Consider the following 24,364-nt stretch of genomic DNA (forward strand, 5'->3'; position numbering starts at 1 on the left):
CTTAGAATGGTGCCTGGCATACAGTCAGCCACTCAGCAAATGTTAGCTGTCGCAGACAGAGAGCTTTTAGGGTATGGTTGTCAATTGTATTTTTGCTATTATTTTTGTTGTGTTGAAATGCCATTTCTTTTTAGGAAAAATTTCAAAAGTAGGATGATAATTCCTATTTTTGTTGAATATCTATAGTCAGCAATATTTTAAAAGTGGGCCCAAATTTATTTTTGAAATTTTACTGGTCCTTGTAATCTAAAAGTCTGAGAAACGCTAATCTAGGCATGCCTATACCCCAAATCAAGTTTTGTCTAATCCATAAATGGGTTACTTTTTGAGTGACCTGAGGAACCTTCACTTCTTGGGCTTTTCCACATTTGTCCACAAGGAATGGCTGTCTCTGGGTGGGGAATTATACTGGTGGTCCATGACTCTGTAGACTTCTTTCAAAGGTCAGGATTGAGCAAATGGAACCCTTAGCCACTGAGACTCATCCTCCTTCACCTTGCTCAGAACTAGGCTTTCCCACTTCAACTACCTATTCTCTCCTGGCTCATTCACACCTGCCGGAACCACTGGAGGTGGAAGCTGTATCTCCCCTGAGAGACAGCCTCATCAGTGCCAGCAGTCCATTTCCGTCCATGAGCTAAGCCTGTCAAGCTAAGTCTCACCTTTGCTGAGAATTGACAGTGTACGTAAAGAGACAGTGCATATATCTCCTTCGCTATTTATATCACACGAGTGAGAATCACCATTTTGTGTGTAATATACTAATACTTCATGGGTGACGTCTGGTGTGAGAGATACCAGGGTAATGCTATGCTCAGCTCTGAGCCTGCTCACTGCAGAGACACGGCTCTTCCCAGAGGTTTAGGACAAGGGGGGTCATTCATTCATGTGTTCAACAAGCACTGTTGTGTACTATGGGTTAGATACTGCGGGGAAAGCAAAGATGGAGCAAACCAAGGTCATGCCTTCAGAGAGCTTACAGGCCAGAAAGTGAAAGAAGATATGTATGTGATTAATTATATTCCAAAGAGTAGAGGTGATTGGTGACATAATGGAAAGTTTATGAGACTTTAGAGCAGACAGAGGTTACTTCAACTGAGAGGAATGAGGAAGGTCTTTAGTAAAGATGGTATTGAAGCCATTTAGCTATCCTGGAGCAAGGCTCTGTCTTTGCATTCAGAGTCCTTCCGGAAATCCTCACTACTTTGGGGTGTTTCTTGCTCCCTTTGATGCAATGGGTATTTGGGGAGGGGGTTTCAGGAGGCAAGGGTGAGGGAAAAGGGGGCAGCTGGGAAGACGGGAAGTGGGTATTGACGCTGTGCCTCCTGCCTCTTGGGTATCCTCTTGGAGGCTCTGGTGGGTCACCTCATCCTTGCTGAATGGAGAACTGAAAAGAAGGGCCCCTGAGCTGGAGGACCAGTCCCATTTGGTTCCATTTTACTTCATTTTCCAGCCCCAAGAACTTGATGGTTGATTTATCTTGAACCCAGATAGAAGGTTCATGGGAATGCAGAGAATTGAGACAGGGCTGGAGATGTGGGCCCTGCCTCAAGTTCGAAACAGATCAGACAGGGGCTGGCCCCGTGTCATAGTGGTTAAGTTTGCGTGCTCTGCTTAGGCGGCCTGAAGTTCACAGGCCCAGGTCATGGGCGCAGACCTAGTCCTGCTTGTCAAGCCACGCGGTGGCGGCATTCCACGTAAAATAGAGGAAGATTGCCACAGATGTTAGCTCAGCTCAAGCAAAAAGAGGAAGATTGGCAACAGAGGTTAGCTCAGGGCCCATCTTCCTCACACACACATACACACACACACACACACACAAATCTGACACCTACAAAATAGTACAGAAGTCTAGAAGCAGAGGGAGACCGAAGGAGCCTACAAATCTGGATTACAGCTGAACCTCAGGTCTAAACCTTCTCCAAGGCTTTCTAGGGATCAGAGATGGGTTTCCATCCTTCCTGGGTCCAGATCAGAACCTGAAAAAATTCATTACTAAGAATGCCATCCTTTCGGATTTATGAAATATGTTTAAAATATCTTGCTTGAGATGATGGTTTCATGGGTATATACGTATGCCAAAAACTTAACAAATTGTATGTCTTAAATATGTGCAGCTTATTGTATGGCAATTATATCTCAATAAAGCTGGATTTTTTTAAGTACTTAGAATTGGTGTCAAATAGCCTCCTCCATAACAACGCCCTCAATAAGTCAAGGCCCTGCTCCCCTGCACAGATTAGGCTCCTTGAAGGTCCTGCCTAGTGCTACCTTGTTCTGTAGGGGGGCCAGGCCTGCCAACACAATAAAGATAGTTAAAACAGGAAACGATCCAAGTCTGCACTATTTCTCACTCAGATTCCCACTGTCCTCATTCCATCCCTTCGCCCCAGCATTTTTCTCCTTTTCACAGTCTGAGAGACCAGGCTCAAATCCTCGCTTTCTCTTACCAATTGAGTGACATTGGACAAATAATGAGTTTCAGCATTTTGCTCATCTATAAAATGGAGATAGCTTAGGGTTCTTATGGAGATTAATTCATCTACATATTGAGTGCCCATAACATGACTTCAATTAACGATGGTCAGCCCAGTTATTATAATAACTGGGTAGAAAAGTGAAAGGAAACAGGAATGTTTAGTTTGTAAAAAGGAGGAGCAGGAGGAGAGGCAAACAGGAAAGGGCTTTTGGGTAGGAGGATGTCTGGCTACGATGTGGTAGAAGCAACATTGTCTCTGAAGCTCATTGGCCGTCACTTGGGGCAAGTCACTTAAATCCCTCCGCCTGAGCCTCCATTTCCATATTTGTAAAGTGGGCATCGATACTACGGGCTTCAGGCTGTGGCTGTGAGTATTACATGAGGTGAAGGGTACATGGAAATGTCCAGCACAGCGCCTATCACTGGTAAATGTTTTTAAAACATCACTTTATAAATTGGAGGACCCTGTACTTGTAAGGTGATTATGGCAGTTACTAATCTTCGTACCCTCCATTGGTGGCAGTTACCAGGGAGGGGGACTCCAGCTCAGAGTCAAAAGTCCTTTTCAGTGGTAAGAACTGTCTTAGAGCGGGAAGGACGTTTTGCAAGTATTGAGCTTCCTGTTACTCAAATGGAGGATGGATGATCATCTTCCAGAAAGGATCTCTGCTGGGTGGAAGGGGGAAGAGACAGACTTGTAAAAGTTTTCAACAAGTAGACATTTAATCTTCTGTGAACAGGGAAGGCTGGGGAAAGGTGGAGGCTGCACCAATGATAATAATGATGATTATAATAAGTACTATAAAGGCAAACCCTATAGCGGCCAGAGGGGACCTGGTCAGCCCGAGCTCAGGGCACTTTCTTTCCATGAGGCAGAGAGAGTGATGGTGGGGACGCTGGAGACACATGCCTAGACGGCTGAGTGTCTGTGGTCAGAGGAGGTTTGGAAATTCTAGGGGAACCACTCTTGCCTCTCAAAACAAGAACTGTCATGCCCCATCATGGGAAGCCCAGTGGCAGCCAGGTACAGTAGCCGTGATCAGCAGGGACATAGGCTAGTACCATTGACCCCCTTCGCCGTCTCTAACTCAGGTGGCCATATTCCTGCAAACAGTCTTTGAAGATGTGTGTATACTTTAAAATCCTTGGGGTTGCTGAGCGGTTGAAAGAGCTTTGGGCTAGGAACCAGGACACTGGGCTGGAGTCCCAGCTCTGCCGCCATTAATCAGCTATATGATCTAAGGAAAGCAGCCTAATCTCTCTGAGCCTCAGTTTCTCCCCCTCTGGCTGTCTCTTCCTTCCTGAGAGATATTTTCCACAGATGAATCGCATTGGCTGGGAACTTGTTGGAAAAACAGACTCTCAGGCCCTACTCCAGACCTACTAAATCAGATCTTGCATTTTAGCAAGATCCCCAGGGGGTCCATAAGCACCTTAAAGTCTGCGAAGCATGGGTTTAGATGTCTTGAATAGTGTATTAACTATGGCACCGGCTTTAAAGTCAGACGGCCTGGGTTCAAATTCGGAGTCCATGGCTTACTAGCTGTGTAACCTTCCGCAAGGACTTAGCCTCTGTAACATGCTGTGTCCTCCTCTGTAAAATGGGATCCAATTATACCTACTTGGCAGAGTTGTTATGAGGATTAAAAGAAATAACGTATACAAAGACCTTTGCTCATAAGGGCTCATCCGTGCTTATTCATCATATCTTTATTGGGCATCTGTGTCTGTGTCAGGCACTGTTCTAAATACTGAGGATACAGAAGTGAATGATATAGACAAAGTCCAGGATCTCATAGAAACAGACAATAGACAAGTACACAAACAGAGGTAAAAAGAAGATTTCAGATTGTGATAAAGGTTAGCAAGAAAATAGAACAGGGTAATGTGAGGGGGACCAGGCAGAGGCTCCGGTTAGAGGGGAGGTTGAGTGGGGCTCAAGAAAGGTCTCACAGAGGCAATATTTGCACTGAAACCTGGAAGGCAAGGAGCCAGCCTTGCAAAGACCAGGTGAAGAGCATTTCCAGGGTTAGAGAGAAACAAGCGCAAAGACCCTGGGACGTTTTCAGGGGCAGAGGCTTGGGCAGGGCTTCCTGGGGTCTATTCTAAGTGCAAGGGAAAGCACTGAGGCAGAGCCAGAGCAGCAGCCCGGAGCTTGTGAGGGCAGGAAGAAGCTGCGGGGGCGCAGGTGACAGCGTCAGCTCCCAGTGCCCGCAGTGGGAGGAACAGGAGCAATCACTGGGGCCGCAGCCTCCCACTACGGAATCCTGCAGCGCCCTCCATCTACACAGCCAGAAGGATTCGAAATTCTCCACCAATCTCTCCTTTGCAGGGTGAGGCCCAGAGAGTGAGTTGCCCAAGGTCACTTAGCACTGCCTGAGGTAGGTCCCCAAATTGGCCTGTAAGCTATGAATGTGTGTTATTTCCAGGGTGAGACTGAACAACTATTTCACCACCGTCTCCACTCCACCCCCGCATATCCTCCCCCTTCCTATGCCCCAGGCTCTGCGTCTCCAAGCTCCTGCCCTGTCACCCACCCCCTGACGCAATGCCCTCAGTCACCGTGTATTCACCTCATTACACACATTCTTGCTCCACTGTTAGCTGGAGTAAGATCCTACATCTTAATGACTAACCTTTTCCAAAACTCCCATTTCAATTCCTGTCTGAACCAAACATTTTGGCATTTAACTACATTCTGCTGACATCTTTCACCATTTCCTCTGTCAGTCTGGTCCCCCCACCAGACTGCGATGAGCAGGGTCTCGGGTCACGTACGGCTCCATCTCCACCCACTGTACCAAGCACACAGGAGCTGCTCCATACTGGAAATCTGTATCTTCTCATAAAATCCACCCACAACCAAGCCCTTCGAGATCCCAGGGAAACAAAACACACAGAAGAAATCATTATAAAACCAACCTCGGTCAGAGACATCTCTCTCTACTATGAGAAAAGGGACGGTTTGATGCTTGGTGCCGGGGTGGGATAAATATCAGAGCAGAAAATCAGCTTTGTCTGAAACAGCTCTAACTGAACGCATGAACACATTCATCTCCAGGCCTGCCTGTCATTCCCTCCCTTGGGCTGCCCTTATTTCAGAGCTCCTGCTGGGCATGTGACTGGGAAGAGACAGAAAGTTGACAAATGTGGGTTATGCGTCTTTCGTTTGAGGCTGCTCTGCAGCCCCAGAAACACAAATGTCTTTTTCTACCTTACCTGGTGCCTGTTAGTTTAACATCTGACAGTCAGTTTTTAGAGCAAAAAGATTAACAAAACATGACACACCACCATCATTTAAAGGATTTGAACAATTGATTTGACCCAGGTCTACTTTGAGATAAGCCAAAGTCTAGAGAAGTTGATGAAATATATTAGGAGTTGGCCAACTGCCTCCTCACCTGGAGCACAGATTCAATTCCTTCTATTTATGTCTGAGCAAAGGGATCACCATGGGGAAGAATGGGCTGGGTAACCACTGACAACTCATTTGCAAAGCAGGATTAGGGTCCTGTGATAAGGAGCCAGGTGTCAAACAGGAAAACACGCAGGTTTGGAATTCTGCTTTTATAGCCGCACTATTCCTTCGGTAAATAACTCTGGAGAGGCTACTATTTGCCAAGCATGGATCTATTATATGGTTTGTCCTCTTTGCTTTTATCTCACGTGTCTGACTCTCCAGACCCCAAGAGTATAGCCTGCTGCTGTCCTTGCACGCACTCTGGTTCATTTGCTGTCTGCTACTCACAGCTCCAGCCTCTCCCCAGGAAAAGGGCCAGTGAATCCAGGAAACTTCAGAGCGTTTATAAGAGCATCATCATTTCAAGGATAGACCGAAAGCTTAACCGTTCATCACTGATGTCCAGACAGCATCAAGACACCCTCAGCCTGTCATCCCAATTGGGTCAAATGTGAGATCTGTAACTCCTTTCTTCCTCGGCCTACAAACCTAAGTCTCGCATGTCAATGCACATCACCTGGGATGATAGCAAAGCTTTTTCCAGGTCAGATAATTCAGGTGCAAGTTTTCCATTTCCCCAACTCCTGTCAAAGGCAACTTAGGTCCTGCTCCACAGCTTCTCAGATGTTTCTTATGTTGGGGGTCGGGGGGGAACCTTGCTAAAATGTAGATTCTGGTTCAGTGAGTCTGCAGCGCGGCCTGGAATTCTGCATTTCTAACAAGCTCCCTGTGGTACCACTGCTGCTAGTTTGGGGATCACACTTTGAGCGGTGAGATATTCCACTGCCAGGATGACCAATCAAATGGCTTTCTCAGGACTGTTCTGGATCTAGCACTGAAAATCCTGTGTTCCATGTCCCGAGCAACCCCTCAGTCCTGAGAAAATCAGGATAGTTGGACATCGGACCTATTAAACAAACTTCACCCTTCCCAGAATAGAGAGCAGCCATACCTGGCAAGGCTCTTCCAAAGGAAGTTCATCCACTGCCCACTCAGTGAGCTGGAGTGGCAATGAGACAACTGAGGATGGAAGCCAGCGAACAGTCCTGCTGAGTGCTGTGGGATGCTGCTGCCACTCATAAGGGGAGCTCATGGGCATGTGCAGGAGAGGGACAAGCAATGATTTGGGAGCCAGATGACCTAGCTTCTCATTTTGATTCTGCTACCAACTAGCTGTGTAACATCAGGAAAATGTCTTAACCTCTCTCTGGTCCTTTTCTATAAAATGGAGGCTGATGATATCTGCCTCACAATGCTGTCATGAGCCAACATATGCATAAGCACTGAGCCTGGAAATATTAATTTTAAATCCCACCAACACTTTCTGTAATCATTGAGTGACTTGTGTTTCCTCTGCTCGTCCTGCCTCAGCGATGCCTCAGTAGAGTTAGTGATATGCAGGGTGAATCCACCAAGAAAGAACAGAAAGAGGAAAGAACAGGAAGAGGACCTTTAACTCCATGTGCCCGGGCAGGGGCCACTGCATTGGCTAAGCACCCGTACACGACTTTTGCCATTCACCCCCAGAGGACCTGAGAAGGGTAAGGAAAGAAATCGGTCAGCATGGCTGGTTGGCTTTGTGCACTAATGAGGCTAAAGTTCAGAACATGCTGGAAGGAGACGCCACATGCCCTGAAAATTATTACATGGAAAAGAAATCACCGAAGTCTAAAAGAGTTGCACTGCTACAGGCTTCCCACGACCAAATCTAAACAGAGGGTTTTCAGGATGTCACGCCACCCCTGCCCGTGCACCTGCTCACGGCACAGCTCTAACATCCCCCTACGGCTGGAGTCAGTCCTGTTCAGGGAGCAACTAAGTGGGCGACCTCTCCAGTGGAAGGATTCGGAGGCATGTTGGTCAGGCCCCTCTACCTGCAAATATTTCCCCCATCTTCTGTTCCATGCCTACAAATAGCATTTCCTCTTTGGGGTCTTTTTTATGATAAATAATCCCATTAAAGATACCCTAGGTTGAGGTAACATCCTTACTTTTACAAGCTTACTCTTTACATTCACTAACTTGATCATGCATAAGTTTGTTCATCTGCTCACTCATTCACTGTTGTCCACGTATCTAACGTGTGCCAGCCACTGGGCCTGGGATTACGGACACTAGAATACTGTCCCCTGCTCGCAAGCACACAGGAAACACAGAGAACCCCAGATCACACTATAATGTGACACAGCAATTCCACTCTAACGTGACACGTGCCATGGGAGTACAGATGGGCCAGCAGAGCTGTCTGCCCGGGAAAGCCAGGGAAGCCTTTGCTGATGAGATGATTGTGGATCCACGGTCTGGAAGGATGGGTGGGAGCTGGTCAGGGACATGTGAAGAGGCAAAGGGAAATATAAGATCAACAGTATGGAGGTGAGGAAGAGTGAGATATGAGGCCTGAAGGCAGACCAGGGGCTGGTACCAGCAGTAGCTTAGGATCAGTTGAGAGCAAAACCTTTCAGGAAAGGTTGTGGGCTGTGAATGTGAAGAAGTGGGAGTGGGGACAGGCAGGAAAAAAAGCAACAAATGAAAGAAGAGCTTCACAGAGTTCATGCTTCCTTCTCTTCTCTCTCTGCCTCTCTGTCTCTGTCTCTCTGTTTCTCTCTCCATCTTTTCTGTCTCTCTGTCTCCGTCTCTCTCTCTGTGCCTTTGTCTTTCCCTCTGTCTCTCTCTCATTAAGTGCCAGATCTGAGAGCAGGCCATATTGGGCCCAGAGAGAGAGAGAGAGAAAGAGCAAGGAGAAAGTCAGGCCAAGTGGCCGGCATGTGAGGGACTGTCACCTGGATTCCTCAGGGCCTGGGAAGCTGCAGGACTCCGGGAACAGGGAGTGAGAGGCAGTGGAGCAGAGAAGGTGGCTGCAGAGAGGTAGCCCCATTTCCAGGCTCTTCTCCTTTGAGAGAGGAGAGGACGGAAGGTGGGAGCCTGCTGCCCTCTGCTATTGGCTGGAGCTGGGTTGGGGATGGAACTCCCCCAGACAAAAGCAGATGGAGACCAGGCCTCCCCTGGAAACCCAGACTCTACCTCCCCGGCCCAAGAATGCATTCTGAGTGGGAATTCTAGGTCTGCAGAAATCTGGGACATTGTTTAGCCCTCTTCAATGGGGAGAGATATCATATTCTTTGCTATTCAGGTGAATGGAAAAAAACAGACATTTTTTTCTCACGTTGAGGTTTTCCTTTTCTCCCAAATTTAAAAATGAATATAATTCAACAAATTTTGAATGTGAGCGTTGGGCTCATTGGAGTCTAATTTTGGTCAGGACAAATGACTGCCTGAAAAATGGAGAACGCAGGGACCTGCACTTCCTTATTAGGCCGAATCCTCAAAGACCAGGTGGACCCTGAGTGGCCCTGGTCTGTGCCTCGCTATATGTATGTTATCCATCTATCTCTCCATTCCTGTCTTCCCCAGATCAGTGCCGAAGCAGAAGGCAAACTCAGCTCCCATCTCCTGTTTTGCTATATTCAAGCTGTAGAGCCTAGGACAGAACACCTCACCTCTTCAGTCTCACTTTTCTGACCTGTCAAATAGAGCTAATAATTCCTGCCTCACAGCTGGTTGTGAGGATGCAAGAGCTTACTTGTATAGAGTCCCTAGCACAATGCCTGGGACCCAGCAGGTGCTCAGTATAACCATCCTCGACACCCAAAGCAGAAATGAACCACCCAGGATTTGCCTAGGCTGGGGCAACCCAAGGTGGCCCAGGCACTCGGGAACGTGTAGTGGAGAGCCAGAGCCTAGGAAAGAAGGCCTGCACGTGGTGGTGTCTTTTCAGCAACCTGCAGACAGTACGCCAAGCAGCATAAAGAAGGGCACCTCTTGCCCAGGGCTAAATAGCGCAGAAAGTTACTCTCCCAGAGCAGCTGCAGAGAGCTGGGGCACAGACAGGGTCCACATGCCTCTTGGGGTCCTGAAGCAGGGCGACATTCCCAGAAGGACATCTAGGAACTTGTCTGCAGGGTGGAGGAACAGCAGTGGCCAAAGCTCCAAGGCTGGCCCTGCTGATCTGGTGTCAGCTGACTTTACACGGACCCTCCAAACATCCACTGGCTGAGCCTCTCCCAGCAAGGACAGTCATGGTAATAATGACAGCCATTTATTCACTGTTTATTATCTACCAAGCAGGGTGCTAAAATTCTTTATGTGCATTGCCCCATTTAATTCTCACAACAAACCTATGAGAACTAAGGTCAGGAAAGTGAAGTAACTTATCCAAGGTCACACAGTCATGAAGTGGCCGAGCTGGGCTTCAAAGCAGAGGTCTGAGGACCCCAGGGCTGGGCTCTTTTAGAGGTTGCTACACTGCTGGTCCACATGGAAGCCTTATGCGCTGTCCCCGACTCTCCCCCTGAAGAATGATTGGAAATAATTGGAACTGTCACTGGAAGTAATGCGAAGTGACAGAGGCTGAGTTAGAAGGCTTATTGCTCCGAGTCTGAACGATCCCCACAAACCCAAACCTAAATTTAAACAATGAAGCCACAAAGCGATTTCCCTCTCCGGGATTTGATCCTCCCACCCTCACCCCCAAACAGAAAAAGAAGTAAGACCATGTCAGGGGCTGAGTCTCCGTTCAGCACAACGAATTTCTTCTGGAACAGAAAGTTTCTCCTTCGCTTGATCCTAATCACTTTCCATGTAGAGGGAGACAATTAAAACCTTGAATGCACAGACCACCATTCTTAATTAAGAGATCCAAATTCATTGATATATTTCTTTCTCTCTCCATTTTTTAACATCCCATGAGGGATGAGGAAACAGAGGTAACTATGTTGCTGGCAGGTTGTGATGAAGAATGAGACCATAACTTCAAGTAGGCAAGGACATCGGGAGATTGACTCCCTCCAGGAAGCACCTGGCCGGATGCCAAGGACATACCACTTAATCTATACTTTCTGATGACGATGGGGCTGATCTGTCAACCCACCAGCTGTTTATTTAGCACCAACTCCACTAACGTGCAAGTGCCGTGAGGGATAAAGACACAATCCCTGAAGACCTACATGGAAGAAATACCCTATCTCCACAAGACAGCACATAAGTTGCTTCTTCCCTGGGACTCCTAGAAACCTTGGTACTTTCCTCGATTACGGCACTTTCATACAGCTGTAATTCGTTGTTTATGAATATGTCTTCCCTACTGGGCTGAGCTCTGAGATGGTAGAAAGTGTACCTGTTGTATTACTGGAGTCTCAGAGCCTAGCCCAGGGCCTGAACTACAGAAGATGCCTCCCTTCTATAACTGTTTTGTGAGTGAGAATGTGAATGGAGTAGAAAATGTAATAGTACACATGTGGGTGGTAAAGAAGATCATAAAAGGGAGATGAAGGAGCTGCTGCCGCATCCATGAAGCAGAATGAGCTCAGAGAAGCTGCTCTGTAAACCCCAGGAGCTCAGCGGTTTTAGCTTAGCTTTTTCATCCTCCCCTGTTGCTATTTCTATGCTTCCCCCTTCCTCCTCTCCCTCCTGCTCCTCTCCTTTCTTCTCTGTCCCCTTTGTGACCTGAACTCTCCAGATCCTCTTTGCTGCCTCACTTCAGAAAAACTTCCAATATTCCACACCGACGGGGGAACCCTTCTGTAGACGGTTGCCCATTTTTTCTCCTTAGTATGGGCACAAAGGAAACAGTGCCCCCCCCCCCCCCTGCCCCCCCCCCCTCACCCCCGCCGGCTTCTATTGAAACAAAGCCGCCTTCGGTCTTATCACCGCCAGACTTCGGCTGAGGCAGCTCACACAGAGAGAGACCCAACTGACAGTCACTAACAAAATAAAGGTTGTTTGATTTGGGCATTCTTCCCCATTTTGGTCTATATGGTGCCAAAAGAAATAAACTTTTATATTTCTAGATTCCAGACAGTTGGGAAGCTCAGATAACCAGAATTTTTCTTTTTTGTACAGTCTGCATTCTTTTTTGGGGAGAGGGGGACAAAGAAGTCAAAACTGCTGAAAACAGAAATTTAAGTAGAAAAAGCAACATACAGGGCAAGTCATACCCAATCATACACCTTTACCACCCACAGCCTGAGGACTGTGTGCTAACCAGGGGGGCTCACACATCCCTTTTGCCTTGCCCAAAGCAGGGCAGGGTCTCTACAACCATAACGGTGAGTACAAGAGTGTTCGGATCAATTGGAAGGAACTCATAATCAATCTACGATATATGTAGTAATTCCGGGTTAAAAACAATAGTCATCAACCCAAACAAATCATTTCTTAATTATGTGAAGGAAGCGGGGGGAGGGAGTGGGTAATAAACCTTCTAACTGAATTTTCCACTGTGGGATTTATCGTTTGGCATCCTGTAAACAAAGTCTCTGCTTCAGCCTGACCCTCTCTTCTTGGTAACACAGAAGCCTTGATTTCAGAATAACTAAGTGCCTCCTGGTAAACGGAAAGCAAATGGTCTTTGGAACCCAAAGTGCTAGGTTGGCGTCCTGGCTCAGCTGTTTACTAACGGGGTAATCTTCAGAACCTCGCTTTCTCTCTAAGCCTCAGTTAGTTATCTGCAAAATGGCATAATAATGATGTTTACTCTCAAAGTCTAACTTGAGGATGAGATAAGGTCTGTTACCATACTTCATAAACTAAACCTTGTACAATGTTAGAAACGAATTCTACTGTCACAATAATCCTACCCATATAATCCTCTCTCGGGTACTATAAGTGAGCCAATAATACACAATTCATATTTCAAAATCCAGCCACAAGTTCAAACCCATGCAAGGAACCCAGTGAGCCATACACTTAATGCGTGCACTTTATTACACGTAAATTATGCCTTAATTTTAGAAAGTGAAGAAAATGCTTAATGTTGCAAATAATTTCACACAATAGACCCTCTGCAGAGAAGTCTACCTTGGGTGTCCCTGCTAGGGCTTGCTTTATAGGTAACTCTGCTTAGGATGAGGTCTTCTTGGTGAGTATTTCAGTTACTAAACTTCCTGGGCAGAGGTTTCCGGCCATCCACCCTCGCCTTGAATGATGCTCCCTGGCTAAGCAGGAAGGGCCACAGTGCAGTTCCAGGAGGCGTCACTACTGCTCTCTTCACATTAGGCAGTCGGCCCTTCTAGATTTACAATCACATGCTACCAATGAGAGAGCAGTGCCTGAAAAAAATCAGATAAACAGGTAACACCGTGTGTTCCTGGTCATAAACACATCCAGACCAGTCGGCAAATTCTCAGAATTAAAAAAATCAGAGAAGGCTGGTCGTGTAAGGAAACTTAGAGATAACCTTAGTCTAATAATCCCATTTTACAGAGAAAGAAACAGAGGCTCAGAGAGGTATGATTTGCCAAGAACAACCCAGCAAAATTATGTAGCAGCTAGACCTATTGATTTCCCGTTCTATTCCTTGCAGGCACCCACCCACATCTTTGAGTCTTTGGGTATAATTCCCTTTTCCTGAACATACCAGACATTATACAAAGCACTGCAGAAGTTTCCAGGATTTCCAGTTGTGATGGCTAAATTGAAATGTTACGACATCTGCCCTATTTTTCAGGCAATTTCTCAACATAAAAACCAATGCCAATTATTCAGCATTGAAGCATCTGAAGAGCAACTGTGATACTGGAGCTTAACTACACGAGCTGAAAAGCAGGGAGAGACATTTTCTGTTTCAAGAACGTGCGCTAGGACAGATCATGGAATTACGGGTCTAGTCTCGGCCCTTCTACTGGCTGTTTAACTTTAGCCAAACCTCTCTGAACATTGGTTCCTTCATCATAAAAGAAGGGATAGGTTTAGATTAAGGATTTACTTAGGTTCCAAGGAAGGGTATCAGGAAGTCAATGAACCCCTAGAAGTTATAGGCAAAATTTGATGTCTATGTGTCTTTTTCTAAGAAGAAGATTCATGGTTTTCATCGGATTCTCAGAGAGATCTGGGTCTCAAACTTTTAAGAATCATTTATTTAGATAGTCTGTTAGTTTTCCCCAGTTCTGACAATATTTGACTCTACTTTTTAAAAAATGTCTGTGTATGGGGCTGGCCCCGTGGCCAAGTGGTTAAGTTCGCACGCTCCACTGCAGGCGGCCCAGGGTTTCGTTGGTTCGAATCCTGGGCGCGGACATGGCACTGCTCATCAAACCACACTGAGGCAGCATCCCACATGCCACAGCTAGAAGGACCCACAATGAAGAATATACAATTATGTACCAGGGGGCTTTGGAGAGAAAAAGGAAAAATATAAAATCTTTAAAAAAAAAAAGTCTGTGTAGTTCATTATCATTAGGTACGTTCATGAAATATACTCACGTGTATACTGCCCAGCTGAGTGCAAGACAAAAATAGGATGAGACAGATATGAACCTACTGGGGATGGATCATTATTATCACCATCACCATTAATGTGAGAAGATGAGGGAAGGACATGGAATCTTAGCGAGACCTGTCGTTATACTTCAGACCAACGGACTATGCATTCAAGCCTTCCTCAAACTCATTTTCTGGGAATGACTTCCGCATCCTGGCAGAAGTTTCAATGAAGAAGGCTACTGTTAATCTAGTACTAACATACTCGACATAACAAAATCAGTTTGTTATATTATCTGGTCCCTGTCCATGTAATGTTCTATGTACAATTTTTTAAAAAAATAGTACTGGTCCTATTTGCATTAATGCCAAGGAAGCAGAAAGGCAAGCTGAGGTAAAACTGGGTCCTCACAATTGTGTCATCCACTGTCAAAGGGTGAGAATCCTCCAATCTTTCAGCTTTCTTGACTTTAAATGTTTCAAAGGTCCAATTCTCTTAACAAATAGTTCCCAAGCTTTTAGTTTATGCAAGGTACTGAAAGTGGTACACAGATGAAAGAGACACTGTCCTGTCTCCACGGAGCTTACAGTCTGACTGGGTATTAGATGAGCATTCAGGTCACTGTAATACAAACAAGCATAATAGAAAGGCTACTGGGATTCAAAAGAAGGAAAGAAAGAGTACATTCTGCTGAGGGAATCATGGAGGGCGGCTAGAGGAAGTGGTTTTTGAGGTGAGACTTGGAGGGTGAACGAGATTTTGATCTGCAGGGACAGAGAGTAAGAGGGCATTTTTGGTGAGGAATTATCATAAACAAAAGTATAGAGCCAGAAAGAAGCCTGGGGCATGTTTAGAGCACAGGAAGTAATCCAGGTTCCCTGGAGAGTTGTCTAGGGGCAAGGAGGAGAGGAATTATGAATGATATTATGCAAAATTTTATATGAGAATGAAGTGTTTGTACTCAATATTACAAGCCATGGAGACTACTAAATGTTTATGGGAAAAAGGAGTGAGATCATAGAATTATAGAAATCTTGAATTCACTCCTATTTTACAGACAAGGGAGTCAGAACAAGAACTCAGACAGCTTGCCAGATTCCTAATTCAAATTCTTTGCATTATACCAGGTGCCTCACAAGGTGACACTGGTGGCAGTGTATAGGTTGGAGAACAGAGAGTTCAGGCAGGAGAGCAACATGGCAGAAGCCCAGGAGAGAAGTCCAGGTAGAATAAGAGGACACAAGCCTCAGGGGAGGAGGGCAGGAGGGGCATCGGAGTTGGGGGAGGGGCTGGGGCTGGGGCACCCATGAATCTCCCTTCTCTCTCCTCCCTGGGGCTCACAGCATTACTTGTTCACTCCCATCAGAGAGTCAGGGCATTTGAGTCACTCACTAGCAGGTCCAGAAAGCAAGGAGTCAACTGGTCTATCCTTGTTCAGACTACGAACTCTTAGCCCTTCTGACTCCCCTTCAATACTGTGCATTCTCCAGAAAAAAAGAGGCCAGAAATCATGTCAGCGGTGATCAGAAGCAGCCCTGGAACTGCTCCTTTAAGGGACTAGTAGATGATTTTAGGATTCAGGCAACTCTGGGGTTTTCTTTCTGGCTTTACTAAAAAGTGCCAGAGCATGCCATGGCTCAAAACCACTTTGGAGACAAGGGAATTCAGCCCACAGAAGCACCTCCCCAAGGGCTTCCGACCCTTGCAGGGATGTCAGTCAGAGAGGGGTTCCTTCAGTGTTGCTCCCCTCAGCTCCCTTTCTCTGGTTCAACAGCCTCATCTCGGGTCTCCTGCCTTGTCCCTTGTCCTGCCCGAAATTCCTCTCTTCTGTGACTTCTTGCTTGAACAGTTTATTCAACTTAGAGCTGGGACATCATGAGTCTGAGTCTGTCTCACAAAGGCATAGATGTGGCAAAAGCTTAATAGTAGGTGTGAATGATGAACATCCAGTTGTGCAGAATTCTAAGTCAGTAGTCCACTTTTTCTCTTCTACATGGCTTTAGCTTGTAGCAATGTTATAAAGACAGAACCAAGAAAGAAATCATGAGAAGTAGCTTCTGTGAAAGGACACAGTATCAACCCAACAGATTATTTTCTCACCAGAGGAATGATTACAGGTAGTAGGCACTCAGTACAGAAGGGCCAGCGAATCAATGACATCTTTTGTCGCCTCAGTGAGTTCCTCTATCTCATGAACTGAGAGGACAACCATCACCAAGCCTAGCTGATTTCAACTGACCTTGTGGGCCAAAGTCAATTTCCTCTTTTCAATGTAAACTGTGCCCAAACGCTTCTGAATAGAGAGCAAGTCCTCAAAACCATTTAGTTTTGTTTCCCTTCCCCAGGCCTCTCCTATAGGGCAGGACCACGCTGACATCTCATGCTTGATGAAGAGAACTAAACTGGACTTCCCTATGGAGAACACTTTTAAGAGCCCTTCTGTAGTGACAGAAGGTTGTATACCTGGCGGTTTAGTGAGTAATCTCTGAAGGCAGACAACCTACATTCGAATCCTATCTCTGCTAATTATGAGCTTAATGCCTTGAGCAAGTCACCTCTTTACACCTTGATTTCTTCATCTGTAAAATGGGGATGATAATAGTGGGTAGCCAATAGTGGTGTGAAGAATAAATGAGTTAACAAGACAGTACATATAAAGTGCTCAGCATAATAAGTATTTAATGAATTCTAGTTGTTTTTAATAAAGCAGCTCTGAAGTTTGAGTCTCCTGAACATCTGGTAATAGATAGCTTAGGGTAGAGGCTAGTAAAGGTGACAAAGGTGCCATCCAGATATGCCAGCTGTGTACAGGGGTAGCATTGCAATACTTGGCTAGTATTTAAAGAGCTTTGAAAATAGTGGTTCCCCAACTGCCCTGCTTGAGCAATAGTTTCGGAGAGTCCATCTCTTGTATTCCTCTAACCTAGGCGGTTGGTGGCCTCAGGCTGGCCTAGAGAGCCATGCATATGGCCCAGTGGGTTTGTAAAGTTTAAAAGAAAAAAATAAAAAGAGAGAGCTCTAGACATCCATGTCAGGGTGACTTTTTATTGCCTCTCACTTTTGTTTGGGGGTTTTCTAGACATCAAGCCCTCTCAAACTCCTGGAGTTTTAGGCTGTCAGAGCTAGAAGAGACTCAGGAACCATCTAGTTTTCTTGTTTGGAGCTAAACAAACTGAAGCCCTAGATACTAAGTTGTCCAAGGTCACCCAGCTAGTCAGTTCAAAACCAGGACTAGTTCTTGGAGGCCCGGCGTCCAGGCAAGCGCTCACTGTCCCACGCGCGGCTGGCTTTTTGGTTTTCTGAACTCGAACTAACTTTCGGTCCAGTCCCTGGGTGGACCCCGTGCTTCCGTGGTGCATATCCTGACTGTTCTTCAGCTCTCGGCCTGCCTTCCCTGCCCCCGGTGCCTCAGAGACTCTCAGTCTCCCTCCTGTCGGCTCTTGCCCACACACATCCTCAAGTGCACAGTCCTGCCCAGTCCTGAAAACCCACCGGCTTCCAAACCAGGTGAGTCTGTGCCTTAGGGCCTCTGAGGCCCCAGGAGTCCTGCCTGAGTGACACCCAGAGGGACAGCAGGAGGGCTCCTCCCTGCCCCAGAACCGATTTCTCTCTGGTTCTTCTCTTTCTCTCCATTTTTTCCTAAGTCTTCGTGGCACTCGCTTTGCTCAGTCTCCCTCAGGTTGGCTCTTCTGCTTCGTAGTATCCTTCTCTTTTCTCTCTTCCTCTCCACCTTCCCCATTTCCCTCTTCTTCCTTCCCCGGGTCATGGCGCGTTTGCACCTTCTCGGTGCTCCTGGTGCTCTGCCCTTTCCCTCTCCTTTCCTCTCCCGCTTCTCTTCCTCCATTCCCTTCCTCTTACTCTTCAACACATCTGTTTCTAATCGGAGCCCTCGAGGCGCCTGTTTGAAACAAAAAATCTTCCCCCACCCTCAGGAACCTGGCACAAAAATTCCTGAGTAAACCTTCCTTCCCCGAGTTCTCCGGTTTCCCCAGATGCTCCTGAAACTAAACACTACCCTCCACATCCATCGGTTCACGGCCAAACTCGACCAGGAAACACCCCCACCCCCAAGCCTGCTCCAGGGCCCAGATGTGTAAGACGTTTTCGATGGCCGACTGGGCGGCCCCCAGCTGCCAGATGTGCTCCTCTGCAGCCGGGAGGCAGGGACCGAGGAGTCCGGCGCACTCCACGGGCTGCGGGGACAACCGTTCGGAGCCAGCGTCCGGGCTGGGACGCACGACTGTGTTTGCCCAGGGCCATCCGATCTCCTGCCCTCGCCGAGGCACTCACCTAGCCAGAGGAGGAGGAGGAGGGTCATCCCGATCCCCGGACGCGGGCACTTCCCCGCTCAGCCGCTGCCTGGCTCCGGGGCGGCCGGGCGCAGCCGACGGACCTTTGGCGAGCTGGGCGCGGCGCCTCGGGGTGCGCGCGGGGTGGCAGCAGCCATGTGCCGGCGCGGGAGCTGGCCCCGCGCCCCCGCGCCCAGGCGCCCGCGCTGCCCGGCGCGGAGGGGCTTCCAGCGCTCGCCCCACCAGCTCGCGCCCAGACGGGAGCAGGGACCAGGGTCAGAGAGGAAAAGGCGAGGCGGAAAGGCGCTACTGCTTCGTGGAACACTTTTCCCTGTTTGGAAAGAAAAAGGAGTGAAGAAAGAGAGAGGGGAAAAAAAGAGAGTGAGCTGGAACCACATGGTTGCCTCCTCCCGGCAGCCCCTCCCTCCCTCCCTCGCTCGCTCGCTCCCTCCCTCCCAGCGTTTGGGGTGAGCAGCGGGGCCCGTCGGCCGGCGGAGAGCGGGAGTCGCTGGGCAAGGCTCCACCTCGGGGCCCGAGCGAGGGCCCAGGGGGTCGGGGCGCGCAGAGGCGGGGCGGCTGCGCGAGGCCTCGGTGTGGAGTTGATTCTCTGTGGGAGGGCATTGGCGACACCTCGGCTAAGAGCCGAGGGATGAGGCCTCAGTCTCCCGGTCTGTCCTCACTTTGCCCTTCCCTCCGCTTCTCTCTGGATCTTTCTCTCGCTCACACTCGTTCTGTCTGCTTCCGTGTCTCTCACAAATCTGCCCTGTCTCCCTCTTCCATCTCCTTCCCCCTCCCTCCCTCTCTTATTCACATTCTTCTGGCCTCTCCTCTCTCACCTTCTCCCTGCTCTCCCCTCTTTTCTCCTCTCCTCTGCCCTCCCGGTCTGGTTTTGTCAGTAGGAAACTACAGACCGACCATAGAGACAATAAGTGTGGCAGTGACAATTAAGACAGTCAAGCAACCCGTCTGGCTGTGGCTTTCCTGGCTTCACTGCCTGTTTTGGCACCACAGGCGCCCTTTGCCTCCCTTTCCCTTGGCCTTTCTTGTCCTCTCTTTTTCTTTCTGTGGTCAGTATTTACAGTCGCCCGCCCTCAGATCCGGGCAGAACTAAGCTAGCCATCAGCCCAGGGAATCCCGCTCAGTCCAGAGCTCAGTGGGTGGGGTCCCTTAGGAAGCGCTGGAGCAAACCCCACTGCATGTGGCCCTGGCCCAGATATGCACACCCCCCACCACCACCCCTTTTAGAGAGAAAAGAAGGCCGAAGGCATGGAATTCCCTTTGTGCAAGGGCCCAGGGAGCTGGCCTAGGAGGTCCGCGGAGGGCTGGGGGTCAGCGCTACCGGTCTGCCTTCTGGGAGGGGACTAGAGAGGGACAAGGCAGTGAGGGCCACGCTCAGGTCTCAGGTGTCTGGAGCTCCTGCCGTGCACATGTGTCCTGGGCCCTGAGGAACCTTGGACCTGCGCTCTCGGGTCCCCAGCCTCTGGATGTCCCTGAAGCAGTGGACTTTCCTTCAGCCACACTAAGACATGCGGAACTGCTCACCTTCAACCTCACCTGAGCCTGTATTGGGAGCCAGGGCCAGGGCTCTGAGAAGCTGGGTTCTGTAAGAGAGATTGACCCCTCCAGGCAGGACAGGCAACCGGATCACACGTTGCCCTGTTTTCCAGTCCTCTCTCCAGGGGTCTTAGATCCCAGGAGCTGAACAGTCCTCTCTAAATAGCTAGTCCTTTCAGGTTGTAATCAAGAGCAACCCATTTCACAGATGAGGAAAGCAGAGGCTTGGAGAGGCTATGGGACTCTCACAAGGTCACTCAGAAGGAATGGGAAAAGCAAGGGCTGTTGCTGGGGTTTGGGGTCAGCTGTGGAGTTGCTGTGGTAGAATTCCGGCATTTGTTCAGCCCTGCTTCTTCAAGAACTTTTTATTACGCATCCACTCTGTGCCAGATGCTTTTTTAGGTGAGGACACAAAGTGAATAGAACTTGGTTATTGACATTTTTTAAACATTTGGAACTAGTATGTTATGGCAGCAGCTGTGGACTGGGAATCATGTCAATTATTTAATATTTATCTTTTTATTTAATTCTTATGACAATGCCAGAGGATAGGCATTTTTAATTCCACCTTAAAGATGTGGAAACTATAACCTAAAGAAGTTAAATATCTTGCCCCAGATCACAAAATATTAAAACTCCTCTATTCTAATATTAATATTCTAATTTAGTATTCTAAAATATTATTATTTTTATATTACAAAATATGTAAAAGTTCTCTTTGACTCAGTACTTTCATTTTCCATTTTATGCTTCTTATATAATAAGGGAAATAGAAATATTCACAATTATAATACATATGTGAATGTGTTGAGAAAAATGTTAGTTTTTCTTAAAGGCTGAAGAAGGTGGATGGGAAACTATAGAGTGAAGGTGACTTTTTGTTATTCTGCTTTAAAATTCTATTTGACATTTTGATATAATCTCAGACTTACAGAAAAGTTGCAAAAATAGTACAAACAATTCTTGGATACTCTTCACTCAGATTCTTCTCTTTATTTCTTTCGAAAGGAGATACTTTCGCAGCAGTTTTAAAGCCCCGTCTCTAATCCTCCATCGCTGGTGGCCTTTCTCAAGAACCTGGTGACACCATTTATTGCTTGAGGGCTGGAGTGCACATGGCGATAGTTGTGTGTTTAAACCCATGTTGCTCAAGCTGAGGGTAACAAGATGCCTTCAGTTTCAAGTCATTAGTCACCAGCATAGAAAATGGTTTGACTAGGCTGAAATTGGGTCATAAATACTCGGTTTTCCCATGTCTAAAGTCTTATAGCTAGTAGATATTTGGCATATATTCCCTGGGGAGCGTCCTTGGTCCCCTGGAGATGACAGTGCCTAAATCCAAGGCCATTTTTCCATTGTGACGCAGCTGTGGCTCAGAAGAGCAGAGTGCCTCCTCAGATGGCTTGTAACTCAGCAACCCATGCCTACCTCCACTGCATCTCACACTGATTGGGCTGGGTGCCATGGGGAGCCAAAGAGGTATGTGGAAGTCATCCTAAACGGATGTCTCAGTCCAGTGGGAGAGAAAACATAAACATGTGAAATGTTTCAACAACAGTACAAGAAAGTTGCGTAGTTAAGTGCTGGAATAAACTATCCTGGCAGTAAAAACACTGGGAATTCCAAAAAAGGAGGGGGCAATGTAGGCTGGGGCAGTTGTGAAGGTTCCTCGGGAGAACAATTCTTGAGCCAGGCCTTGGGGGATGAGTACAATTTCAGTAGATGAGAGACACTGGGGAGGACCACTGAGGGGTCGGGGTCAGAGGCACTCCTGGCAAAGACATGGAGTTGGCAATAGCTTTGGTGTATTTAGGGGGCATTGAATGAAATGAAAAATTGGTGTTGGAGCAAAATGCCCTGGAACAGTTATCCTGAAGCAAAATTGTGAAGAATCCTAACGTGAGGCAAAGGATCCTGGAACTTGTTCTGCAGCTTCTCCAGACTCATTGAAAAACAATTTAGCAAAAAGAACCTTGGTGAGGACCATATTTTAGGAAATACAAATTAGCAGCCTCTGGGCAGAGGGTCACCCAAGGGTTGGCCAGAGGTGGAGAGTTTAGCATCCTTTGCATCTCTACCAAGTTCCCTACCCCCATGCTTTAATGTGGACAACTGACATTTTCCCAATATTGTGTACAGCGATGTGCATATGAAGCTTCAAGACAGGTCTCATATCCGCCCTACACTATGGGAAGCCAAAGAATGCCACCCCAAACGTCTTCTCAGTAGGAATTTTAGAGCCACTACAGGGTGTGCCTGAAACAGTGGAAGAAAAACCTGGCAGAGGAACTGGTTAGAACCTTGCATTAAATGGGGAGATGAGATGGGCCGGGGGGGGGGGTGGTGAAACAAACATGGAAGACATTTGGAAGGAAGATTAGACAGGTTAAATACCCAACAGTGATTGTGGGCGGGAGAGGGAGTGGAAGACAGACAGGTGCCAAAGGTAGGCATAAGTGATCTAATATATTGTTATATACCCTAAGATTAATAACAGCTATTTCTTGACCTCCTAGTATATTCCAGGCACTGTAAGCATCATCAATCAGCCTCACAATACCATATTGCAATGAGGAAACTAAGGTTCAGAAAGAGTAAATAAATTAGTTATCATTCCATGGTTAGTAAATTGAGGCAGGATTTGAAGTCAGAAGATTGAAAGTCCTTATATGTCGCTGTCTTTTGATGGCACTACTCATGAACAAGGCAAGTCAAGTAAGTTAACTTGTCAGGAGGGGAAAGATCAATTTAATTTGAGACGTGGTAGCTTTGAGGGGATGATAAACCATCATCCATCTATCCATTCATTTGTCCATCTATCATCCATCTTTCTATTCTTTCTTTCAGTCAATAATTCAGTAAATCTTTGTTAAGCACCTACCATGGGCCAAGCCCTGGGAAATCAATGGTGAACAAAGTGAAAGTTGTCCTTGCCCCCCAGAAGCTTATGGTGAGTTAAGGAAGATGAACAACCAACAAGCCTTCCCAAGGTGGAGTGAGAAATACTCTGAGAGGGAAAGTGCAGAGTGCTGTGGAGCTGACCCTGAACCTAGTGTAGGAGATGTCAGGGAAGACCTGGGGAAAGTCCTATAAACTGAGTCGGAGGGGAGCGTGGTGAGGAAGAGGGAGATCTGTGCTATTGTCTCATTGCATAGGACACCTGGGAACCATGGACCACATCTTTTCATCCCTTCGAGCTCCAGTATCCATCCACCTTTGCCCATTTCTCTCAGATGAAGACACATGCTCATGAGGGCATTCAGGAGAAGGCAGCTGTGGGATAAGGGAAAGAGCTCTGGGCTTGGAGGCGGACCGTTTGAGTTCTCAGTGGCTTCGAACAGATCCTTTGACTTCACTGAGCCTTCCTTTCCTCCTTTCCTGACACTGTTATGAGGAAGAACTGAAATTATGGTGAAAGCGCCTACCGCAGTGTTTTACACATAGGACACTCAGTAAATATTTGTTCCAACTAAAACTTGAGTTCTTGGGATTCCATTCCCTGCAGTAAAAAAGAGCCAACTTCTGTCTCGTTTCCTTTTTCTATTAAAACGTGGTTATCTTTATATATTCTTTCCTGCCCTGCAAGAAGACTTCTTGACTTGACTGTTCAGTGTGCTGGTTCTTTTTCTGGCTTACAGTTAGAGGCCCCAGCTGGCTTTCAGAGTCTTGAAGGGACACCTTTTCCTGAGGCTGTGTCTGAGGAACCTTGTGTGCTAATGAGGCTAAGGAAGAAAGAGTTCTCACCAAGGTAGAGAAAGCAGCTGTGCACGCCCCATGGGACCTTGAGTGGGGCAGAGGTGAGAACACTGGGCCCTGCTCCTCTCACACCATGAGCCGGCAGTCCCCAGCTTTGATCTGGGTGGCCAGCTGAGAAACGGATTTTTGTGGGGCTAGTGTTTCTCGTAGGACATTTATTAGTGAAGAAATAACCTCTGCCTCCATCTGCCTGCCAGGACCCATGATGTATAAGTTTGCCCCTCAAACCCAGTGGGGTTTTGAGGGTACCAGTGGGGAAGCCAAGCGCCCAGATGGAAAACAGAGAAGGTTTAGATAGCTACTAAGCCTAAGGATTTACAGTCAGTCTGTGCTCTACATGCCACCTTCTTCCCTGAGGTCAGCTAGATGTGGGGTTTCCCAGCTCCTCCCCACATCGTACTGCCAATTCCTGCTAAAGTAACACCCTCAGAGAAGCAGTTCAGGCTTTGGGAAGAAGACAGGCTGATTTTGAATTCCTGATTTTGAACTCTCCTTACTGTGTCTAACTTGGAGGGGGGTTCTTAACTTCTCTCAGCCTACGTTATTTCATCTATCAAGTGTCTCATACA

At 47.3% G+C, this 24,364-nt stretch overlaps 1 protein-coding gene across 2 annotated transcripts in view; it reads right to left on the bottom strand.

Annotated features, from left to right (window-relative positions):
* CLMP (CXADR like membrane protein) overlaps nucleotides 1-18,863 on the bottom strand; it is an 89,084-nt gene extending 70,221 nt beyond the window's left edge. Inside the window, exon 1 of one of the 2 annotated variants that reach the window (XM_046685421.1) lies at nucleotides 18,487-18,863. In XM_046685421.1, coding sequence (XP_046541377.1) covers nucleotides 18,487-18,514 — 28 coding nt within the window. In that variant the 5' untranslated portion in view covers nucleotides 18,515-18,863. The remainder of the gene's footprint in view (nucleotides 1-18,486) is intronic. The other variant, XM_046685422.1, reaches the window with a different exon arrangement.
* Nucleotides 18,864-24,364: the final 5,501 nt, after the last annotated feature.

The sequence above is a fragment of the Equus quagga genome, chromosome 14 (genome assembly GCF_021613505.1).
Source record: "Equus quagga isolate Etosha38 chromosome 14, UCLA_HA_Equagga_1.0, whole genome shotgun sequence".
NCBI classification, from domain to species: domain Eukaryota; kingdom Metazoa; phylum Chordata; class Mammalia; order Perissodactyla; family Equidae; genus Equus; species Equus quagga.